This window comes from Panthera uncia, chromosome A2 (genome assembly GCF_023721935.1).
Source record: "Panthera uncia isolate 11264 chromosome A2, Puncia_PCG_1.0, whole genome shotgun sequence".
Classification (NCBI taxonomy): Eukaryota; Metazoa; Chordata; class Mammalia; order Carnivora; family Felidae; genus Panthera; species Panthera uncia.
Genome location: NC_064816.1, coordinates 49,685,928 through 49,695,908, shown reverse-complemented (window position 1 = coordinate 49,695,908; position 9,981 = coordinate 49,685,928). Strand labels below are relative to the sequence as shown.

Genomic DNA, 9,981 nt, shown 5'->3' with positions numbered 1-9,981 from the left:
CCCTCTCAGAACGTGGCTAGGGGAAGGGAGACAAGGCAAGACGTCAGGAAACACCAAGGCAAACCGACGCATTCTGGAAACGATCCCCACGCCTCCTCCTCTGAAAGGACAGTCAGGAGCCTGTGTCACTGTCCCTCCCAGCAAACTCCTCATTCTATCATGGCACTTCCCTGCTTGGGGAAGCATGAAACTTTCCGGAGTCAGGATCCCTATGAGCTCCAGAGGTTTGTGGAAGCCAAAGCAGCATCAGTCACAGAAAATAACATGTTGGGGCTGGAAAAACTCTTAAAAATCTGGTAACCATCACCTCATTCTAGCCAGGAAGAAGAGGAATTTCAGAAGGGGAGTATGCAGAGCAGCAGAGAACAGCAAAGCTGACCTGGACCCCTGAGCCGCCTCCCCCCTCCCACCTGAACCAGAGTTGGGACCACTTGGTGACAGCTGGAGCAGGTGCCAACGCAGCAATCTCTCCGAGCATGTGACCTCCACTGCTGATTTCTACCCAGAGGACACGAGCATATGAGTTCCCAAAGAATGTAAAGCAGCCACAGGAAGTTAGGAAGGGGTTGCTAGTTTAAAACAAACACAGGGCTTCCTACATAAGGACCAGACAGCTACCGGGCACCACTTCCACCAGGAACCCCAGGTAGGTACTCTCTCTCTACTCTTCGTGTGTGGGTTTATGGGTTTAATTTACTGTGACTGCTGGCCATTCACAGGCCCAACTGAACAAAGGGGAGGCTGCACAACGTGGGGCGGCTGGAGCCCCCCAAGCCCCCGTATCCCCCGGGGACCCTGCTGGCCCAGCTTCATGATCCTTCATTAAGAAATTTAGCACAAGCTCCCTGGGGCCCAGGACAAACATGGGGAGTCTCACTGCTCAACAGCCTGGGAATAGAGGGCACACATCCTTTAATTCGCTTCTACCTGGGGCAGTGAACAGAGGGAGCCCCTCTCTCAGGGGTAGGAAGAGCTTCTCTACTCTGCAGTGACATCCCAGGGCCAAGTCCCCTCACCAGATCTGGGGTACAGGGAGACAGGGGAGGGCCCACTGCCTGGAGACCATCTGTCCTCCAGGCCCACCTGACACCATGCCCTCCCCGGGGACCATGTGCAGCCTGCTGCTCTTCAGCGTGCTGTGGGCAGACTTGGCCATGGCAGGCTCCAGCTTCCTAAGCCCCGAACACCAGAAAGTACAGGTAAGATGTCTCCCCACAAAGCCCCACATTCGAATTGGGGTATCTCATCCCAGCCTTGCCATGTAGCTGCCAGCTGTGTGACCTGGGCAGTGGCTCAAACTCTCTGGGCTTCAGCTATCTCCAAGAGCACAAAGGAGGAATCTGGGTCTGACCATAGGTTCACACCTCACTCTGCTTCCAGAAGTATACGGGGGAGAGGGAGAGGGTTGGGGCCCTAAAAAGAGAATACCTCTTTCCAGCAGAGAAAGGAGTCCAAGAAGCCACCAGCCAAACTGCAGCCCCGAGCTCTAGAAGGCTTGATCCACCCAGAAGACACAAGTCAAGTGGAAGGGGCAGAGGATGAACTAGAAATCCGGGTTGGTTCCTCTGCAGTTTTATGCTTTTGTGGCAGTGGACGGGAGGAGGGAGGAGGGCAGGCTATGAATAGGGATCCACCTACCGACTACTTACAAAATATAAAATAGCACAAAACAGTTGACCCTGAACTGGCTCCAGGTCTTTTCCCATCAGGAGGCAGAAGTCTAAGAGAAAGGACTTTGCTACAACAGAACGGGACAGGACCAGAGCCATGAGCAGGACAGCAGGGGTGCTAGCTGACACCAGATGATTTCAAAGGGGAGCCAGCACGCATGTTGCCAAGACAGCCAGCGAGAGTCGGCTGGTCATGGACTGAAGGCATTTCCCCACAGAAAACTCGTGGCCTCTGGGCCTCTCCAGCCTTTCCTGGGGCTGGAGTGTATGCAGACAGCACCCTGGACAGGCCAGCTACCGCCAGCCCATCTCTGGTGGCCCCTCACCAACCCCCATCTGTAGACGACAGGATTGGTGGGGCTTATCGTGGCTCCGACAAATCCTGCCCGAGGTGAGGAGCAAGCTTGGAAATAAAGAGAACATGAGGACAGAGAGGGAGTAAAGGGATTTTGTAGGGGTTCTCTATGCAACTTTCCTGAAAGGCTGGCTGTGGTTAAGGCGATGGTTCTGACAAGCATTCAGATGACAGACACCTCCATGCAGTGGAACCAGAATTCCCCTGGGGGCGTCCTTAATTATCGCACTGCTTGTGTCTATTGACCAGGATCTCATCTGCAAACTGTCTTTCCCTTATCACACACCATTTAATCTCTACAACAACCTGTGAGGTAAGTAGGGCTGACATTATTGCCCTTGTGGTAGAGACAAGGAAAAGAAGTTCAGACAGGTGAGCACACGTGCCTGACACGCCACAGCCAGTGTGTGGCAGAGGCGGGACCTGCAGTCACGGCTGACTCCAGCTCCCAAGCCCCCCTTCCCCTCACTGGTCTGGCAAACGGAGCATGCACAGTGGCCTAAGAACGCCTCTCCCTGGTCTCTTCTGGCCCGAGAAGCTGGAGTGTGCCCTGCCTTGGCCTCCCTCCCTCCCGCCAGCTTCTTCTAGCAAAGGATGAGCTCCCAACCCCTGCTCTCGGACCCTCAGCAGAACCAAGGGGTGCTCTCAGGTGCCTCCTCCACACCACATGTGAGAGCCCCATTCGATTCCTACAAATCCTCAAACCGGGGAATTTCCTGGTGAGACCGGCAGCCCCTGTGGCTGACACTCACCCCAGTCGGGCTATGCTCACTTTGCCCAGACAGGGAAGAGGTTTCAGTGGCTTGATGACTCAAGGCAGAGATGGGATGACTAGAAGTTTCCAGTTCCCACAAAGGCTGGCCTTGGAAGAGGTGGACTGTGCTGCCTCAACTAGAACCCGAAATCTGGAGCTGACAGAGGTGGGGAGGCCTGCATCCCTGGCTGCAGGGCTCTGGACCTACTGCCTGAGCCCCTCCTGCACTGGGGCTCCACCTGTCCCATCCCAGGCCCCCACCGTCCCCCAGACACATTCCTCCTGGAATCGGCTTTCAGAGCCGTAAGACTTTTGAGACCAAGTCCTGTCCTTTCCCCCGGCGCCCCCCATCCCTGACAGAACTCATGAGGCACTGAGGCCAAATGGGCCTTTTCAAGTCACCAGAAGCAAACCTCCCCATCAGCAGTTGCCATGTGGCCGCCCAGTTCCAGGTGCCCTGCCAGCCAGCAGGCCCCCAGACCCATGCTCATGTGGTTCCCAAGAAGTCTATTCAGGTCACCTGTCAGCCACAGGATGGAAGAGAAAGAAATAATTGCCCATGGGAGAGAACAGACGGGCCAAAGTTTCCTAAAATATCAATCATGTCCTTCCCCACTCTCTCCACCTTCACAGTGGAGACGAGGAAGGTCAGTTTTTTCAACAAGCAGCTATTTGTTTTTCTCACAACCTCTTGGAGCACGTCTGCTCATGTGTGAAATGAGAATAACGGCGGTACCTGCTGGCAGAGAGGCCCGGAGGACTGCACCCGGCGCGGAGGCAAGGCCTTGGGCCAGCCTGGCGGAGACAAGGGGGCTCCACGCTGGGCGTCACTGCAGCCCTGGACTGGACGAGGCTCCAGGGCAGGCGGCAGAAGGACCAATGACCAAAGGCTCCCTCCCACCACCAGGATCCCCTCAGTGACTTGTTCAGACATCTCGGTGACCAGCATGCAGGTTGCCAGGTACCAAGGCAGCTACTAGAGGAACAGAGATAACGATATAGTCTGCTCTTAAGTAGGGGAATCCATGATGTGGCTGCAAACAGAGCTCTTCCCCATTTACCCAAAGCTGAGCTTCAATAAATCATTTGCTAGAGTGCTGACAGAGCTGGGAAAATAGGGTGCTCCCCTGGAGAAGGGAAGAGACAGAGGCACAGAAAGAAGGGAGCACTTGGCTCAGAGCATCTTTCCAGGCAAAGGTCAGCTTCTTGTCTAACTTCCCATGGAACAAGGAAAGACCTGTGCCCAGGAGAGGAAGAATGGCTGGGAGAGGAGGTGGGGGCAGATGAGGGGCAGGGACCACCACCCGGGCTACTGCTAGGACACTGGCGAGACCCACTGTCCTCCCGGTCTCCCTACTGGAGTCTGAAATTCTACCATTGGCAACCTCAAACTTAGGTCTTCCAAAATTACAAGGGGGAGTGGGAGCAATCTCGGGAACCCCATAGCTTTTATGAGCAACCTCACTAGAGGTAAGCAAAGAGTACAAGGTAAGTCTGAAGATGGCAGGGGCGGGAAGAACAGGCCTAAGAAGGCGAGTAATCTGGCTGAGCGGCCTCTCATTGGCACCTGCTGGGCCCGCACACCCTCCTCTCTCCCTGTCCCTGTGATGAGACCCGGAGAGCCCAGGAAATCCTTTGGGAGGTCTGTGTGTTTGGGGCAGAGGTGGGAGGGTGTGACCTCTGACACTTCCTGGGTCTTCCCCACCCCTCCTCCTAGTTCAATGCCCCTTTTGATGTTGGAATCAAGCTGTCAGGGGCTCAGTACCACCAGCATGGCCAGGCGCTGGGGAAGTTTCTTCAGGACGTCCTTTGGGAAGAGGCTGATGGTAAGTCATTGCCCCAGTCAGGTCACTTCAGTCTCCATGGAGTCCCAAATGGAGCTCAGCCTATGGGTGACACAAGAGAAGTTTTCTTCCCCTACCACTGCCTCACAAAGAGCTTCTAATTCTTCCTTCCCAAATGTCTGCAGGAGAGCAGACTGGGCTGGGATTTCCAAGTGGCTCAGAAGAGAGGTGAACACAGTCTTTGTATTTCAAGAGCACGCTCGCTATGTTCCAAGAACTAGCACACTAACTTTGGGGCCCAGGGAACCCCAATATCCTAACCATAAAATGCAGCTAACACTCACTGTGAGTGCATAAAATTATACCTTTATTATATAACTTCACCTCGTGAACAAAAGGAATTAGTGCTATCATCAGAATAGGCTCTTCTGCAGCCAGTGAAGCAAAGATTTCTTGCTTTTGTTCTGAATCCCTTCTTGGCTTATAAAAACAAACCATTCAATTTGTTCCTGGTCACGGGGGCCAACACCTGCCTTTGGAAGCACATTACAACCTGCAAAGCACTTCCCTAACTAACACGGTGTCACCCTGTACCCCCACCAACCACATGAGGTAGGCAGGGAGCATGGCACTTACCTGGGGGGTGCAGAGAAGGAAACCGAGGCTCGGCTTTTAGGTGACAAGATCAACTCACACAGTCCACACGCCAAGGCCAATGCCTCCTCCCCGCATTACAACACACTACCTCCGACATCGCCATTGTGGAAGAAAAGCCATCTATGATGGCACTGGCAGGACAGTGGACACTGAATTTTGACCTCTTCCTTTTCAGAGGTCCTGGCAGATGAGTGATCATCCACTAGAACGACCCACTTGCTTTCCTCCCAACCTGACAGCACCCACCTGGCTTTTAAACTGTTTCTGCAACAACACCCAGTTCTGAGTGGTACTAGCTTAAGAGGTGAATAAACATTCATGCTGTATGCCGAATGTTCAAAATGGAAATTTATTTCACCAGAGGAAAACTTCACATTTCATTGAAAAAAAAAAATTTTTTTTTTTAATCTATGGTCAGTACGAAGAGCAAGGAGGGATAGGTAGTAAGGCAGGTGTGCATACTTAGGAAACCAAGAGAGGGAGGGGAGAAGAAAGGGAGGGAACAGAAGACAGTTTTTTTTTTAAAATACCACAGCTTCCTGAGCACAGTGAAGTTACAATGAGAGCTATTTAGCAATCAGCAAGGATGGGGGACCAGGAAACTTCAGGTGACATTATCAGAGCCAACATCCACTGAAGTGACATCCAAGATCAGAACAGGATCCTGGGAATGTGAAGGCATGAGTATGAAGTTATACATAACTGGGGTGCTTACAACGGCTACTAGCCACTGCTAGACAGGGCTGAAATAACCATTTCTCCTTCCTCCCTGTCCTCTCCCGAAAAGACACGGCAAAGCAGATGCCACCTCACGTAGGCCAGGCTGGGCACTGCCTCGGGGTACTTCGCTGATACCAGGCAGGTGTTCCTAAACACTTTCAACTCCAGCTCACAGCTGAATTGAGACTTGATCCTTAAGTTCCACAACTTAGTTCCACCAAAGATACCAGCCTTCTCGGGAGGAATGTCAGTTATCAGTGATTTACACTTCCACGTAAACCGTGTGAACTGTCTTTGAAGAGCTGGTGATGACAGATGATGCGTGAATCACTAAGGAGAGAAAAAGGTAAAGAACGAGGAGGCTCCAAATATAAGCACTGCCAATACCTATTAGAAACATGTAGGCCGACCCTCTGCACGGAGTTGGGGTAACATGCAGAGCCCGGAAAAGCCTTTGTCAGGGTGCTGGAGGAGCCACGTATCTTCTCGAGTAAAACTATCATCGCCTGGCACTGAAGGCACAGCCCCACTGGCACTAACCACTGATCACACTTGGCAGGCACACTGAAATCCAACTGCCACCCTCAGCAACGAACACCACGTGCACCCTGGAACATCACCATCATCTGAGAACCTCTTAGAAATGCAGAATCTTGACCCAACTGTACCAGGATCTGTATTTTAACAAGATCCTTGGGCTAATAAACAGCTTATTTAAAGGGGCTGAGAGACAACTGGATCCTATTCAATTCAGGCAGGAGAGCACACAGTAGAACCAGATCACCCACTCGGCACAAACTGGTGTTGATTCTCATATAAAATCTCATATAAAACTTCTGAAAATTCACACCTGGCCAGGTGATATCCTCAACAGAACTGAGAAAACATCATGCTCACTTACCTCCTCCCATTTCTCTAGCCCCAGGCTTGCCATCATGTCCATCCCTTATGCCTACCACACACACATACTTGCGTCTCCCAGAGGTCTAGACACTGACTATATGACTACATGGGCACTTTGCACACCAAATCTTTGCTTCTGAAAGCATCTACCTCTAAACCTCAGTAGTAAGATTGAAAAGCATTATTCACCATATAAAGAATTTAAGGTACTGGTGAACACAGTGGGAGAAGAGAGGGAAGAGGGAGAAAGGCAGTAGAAATGCAGGGAAATGACCTTCCTCAGCCTCCAGATGGCCACCCCCTAGGCACTGATGTAGAGACTAGCACAATGTCCTGGAGATTAGCCACATCCTTAAGCTCTATAACTTAGTAGGGGTGCAACTCTTATCATCACTAACCAGGCCCATGGCCCTTTTTTTTTTTCTTCCTAGAAGTGAGTCACTTACATATAACACCCAGTGTCCTCCTTAATGCCCATCACCCCTTTAGCTCTTCCCCCCGCCACCCCGCCACCCAACACCCCACCACCAACCCTCAGTTTGTTCTCTGTACTTGGCAGTCTCTTACGGTTTCCCTGTTTTTATATTATTTTTGCTTCCCTTCCCTTATGTTCATCTGTTTCGTATCTTAAATTCCACATGAGCAAAATCATGGGATATTTGTCTTTTTCTGACTTATTTCGCTTAGCATAATACACTCTAGTTCTATCCATGTTGTTGGGAATGGCAAGATTTCATTCTTTTTCACCACTGAGTAATATTCCATTAAATATATATACCACATCTTTATCCATTCATCTGTCAATGGACATTTGGGTTCTTTCCATACTTTGGCTATTGTCGATAGTGCTGCTATAAACATTGGGGTGCACGTACCCTTTCGAATCAGCATTTTGGTATCCTTTGGATAAATAGTGCAATTGCTGGGTTGTAGGATGGGTCTGTTTTTAATTTTTTGAGGAACCTCCATACTTTTTCCAGAGTGGCTGTACCAGTTTGCATTCCCACCAGCAGTGTAAAAGGGTTCCCCTTTCTCCACATTCTCACCAACATCCATTATTGCTTGAGTTGTTCATGTTAGCCATTCTGACAGCTGTAAGGTGGTATCTCATTGTGCTTTTGATTTGTATTTCCCTGATGAGTGATGTTGAGCATCTTTTCATTTGTCTGTTAGCCATCTGGATGTCTTCTTTGGAAAAGTGTCTATTCGTGTCTTCTGCCTACTTTGTCACTGGATTATTTGGTTTTTTGGGGGTGTTGAGTTTGTTAAGGTCTTTATAGATTTTGGATACTAATCCTTTATCTAATATGTCATTTGCAAGTATCTTCTCCCCTTCCGTCGGTTGCCTTTTAGTTTTGCTGACTGTTTTCTTCACTGTCAGCCCTCTTCTCAATAGCCAGAGGAGGATCCAAGGCTCACACATGGTCAAAGTGGCCTAGGAAGGCAGCTGGCAACCCAAGAAGCATGCATGGATTGAGCTCAAGGCAGCATGGGTGTCAGGCCATGAGGGGAATACAGTCACCTGATGCTTCCAAAACAAAGACAAGGGCTTACTCCTCTTGCAAAGGACTCACAAGCACTCTCCCACTTACTTAAGTGATTTGTGGAAGAAACACATGCTGGGGGGTACGGGAGTGGACATTACAGAGGACACTTGTTGGATGAGCACTGGGTGTTATAATGAAGTGATGAATTATGGGAATCTACTCCTGAAGCCAAGACTACACTGTATGTTAGCTAACTTGAGAATAAAAAAAAAAAATAAGTTGAGTGAATGACAAAAAGAAAAGAAAAAGAAAAGAAGTAGATGCTGAGCACCCACTGTGGAACAAGTACTCTCACTCCTGGGCCAGGGAGCATGATGTGATGCAAAGCTAGGACCTTCAGCCTGACCCAAATTTGAATCCCAGAGGTATGATCCAGACCAAGACAATGAATTTCTCAGGCTCATCGCACGTAAAACACCTATTTCCCTGGGTCACTGTCAAGACTGAACATAGTATCCCCCACACGGACACCAGGCACATAGCAGGCATTCATTTATTCGAACCATCACCATTTACTGCATGCCTGCTGTGCACCAGGCATTGTTCTATAAACTTATATGTACTCAACGTAGTCGCAGTTAACTTGCACAAGCCCACTTAAGAGGGAGAAAACAGAAGTTCAGAGAAGTTAGTAACTTTCCAAAGTCAACCAGCAAATCTGTTGCTGACTCCTATCCAGAGCTATGGTACCTGGGTTTATCTTTAGTCCCTGCTTCCCTTGCCTGACTGCCTACAATCCAAAGGGCTTCTTTTGTTTTTCATTTTCCTTCATAATACATCGAAGTGGGGTGAGGACAATTTCAAGTCAACAACTGACAAATAAAATTTAGCAGAGGAAACACTTGAGAAAATGTAGCATTTCCAAAATGGTCCTAGGTCAGCCTTTTAAAAAATTTTTTAATATTTATTTTGAGAGAACGAGCACGCACAAACAGGGGAGGGGCTAGAGAGAAGGAGACACAGATTCCCAGTGAGGCTCCACACCATCACTGCAGAGACCAATGCTGGGCTCAAACTCACAAACTGTGAGATTATGACTAGGTCAGCTTTCTTAAACCCATGCCTCCATGCATCATTTAATGATGCCACTAGCTTAAGTTTCTCTGAAAGAGCATGTATTTATCCCTGGGGGAAGCGACATATTTGCTGGGGGAAAAAAATCCTCCTTATAAAAAACTTTGGTTTTGGAGCATAAAAAAAAAAACTTTTTATAATATACCTGCTACCTTAGTACAGTAACATGTATTTAACTTACTATACACTTATAGGTGTGTGCTTAGACATTCATCTGACAGCGTGCAAACGTAAGAATGAAGACCCACACTTAGTTACCTTCTTTAATCTGGATACGCCCCCAACCATCACTGACGAATGAGCGCTCACTGTGATCCAGGGGCTGGCCGGCCACTGACCAATACTTCAGCCATCTCTGTTTGATGCAGTCTGTTCCGTCACTATGTAGCTCAGTGGCCATTTGCCCTTATTTTATAAAACTGATGCAAACGTGAACGTGCTGACGGTAAACAATAAGTAACTGGTCCCAAACTTAATACAGAGGAAAAGATGGAAGCACCACAAGAGCCGAGAGCAG

At 49.4% G+C, this 9,981-nt stretch overlaps 1 protein-coding gene across 4 annotated transcripts; it reads left to right on the top strand.

The window, feature by feature from the left end:
• The first annotated feature begins 278 nt into the window (after positions 1-278).
• GHRL (ghrelin and obestatin prepropeptide) lies at positions 279-5,506 on the top strand. Of its 4 annotated transcripts, none has more exons than XM_049641003.1 (6): positions 280-646; positions 1,078-1,199; positions 1,442-1,555; positions 4,497-4,605; positions 4,749-4,791; positions 5,396-5,501. In XM_049641003.1, the coding sequence occupies exons 2-6, from the start codon at positions 1,092-1,094 to the stop codon at positions 5,409-5,411; spliced, it is 390 nt and encodes a 129-aa protein (XP_049496960.1). In that variant the 5' UTR covers positions 280-646; positions 1,078-1,091; the 3' UTR covers positions 5,412-5,501. The 4 variants fall into 4 exon arrangements, with proteins under 4 accessions (XP_049496962.1, XP_049496961.1, XP_049496960.1 ...); XM_049641002.1 differs by having other exon boundaries at positions 1,439-1,555; XM_049641005.1 differs by lacking the exon at positions 4,749-4,791 and having other exon boundaries at positions 279-646; positions 5,396-5,506.
• Positions 5,507-9,981: the final 4,475 nt, after the last annotated feature.

Excerpts from the sequence above, each read along its gene's own strand:
- GHRL (XM_049641002.1), top strand. The coding sequence starts at position 1,092 with ATGCCCTCCCCGGGGACCATGTGCAGCCTGCTGCTCTTCAGCGTGCTG. Across the intron at positions 1,200-1,438 it reads CCGAACACCAGAAAGTACAG|CAGAGAAAGGAGTCCAAGAA; the intron begins GTAAGATGTCTC and ends ACCTCTTTCCAG. Across the intron at positions 1,556-4,496 it reads AGGATGAACTAGAAATCCGG|TTCAATGCCCCTTTTGATGT; the intron begins GTTGGTTCCTCT and ends CCCTCCTCCTAG.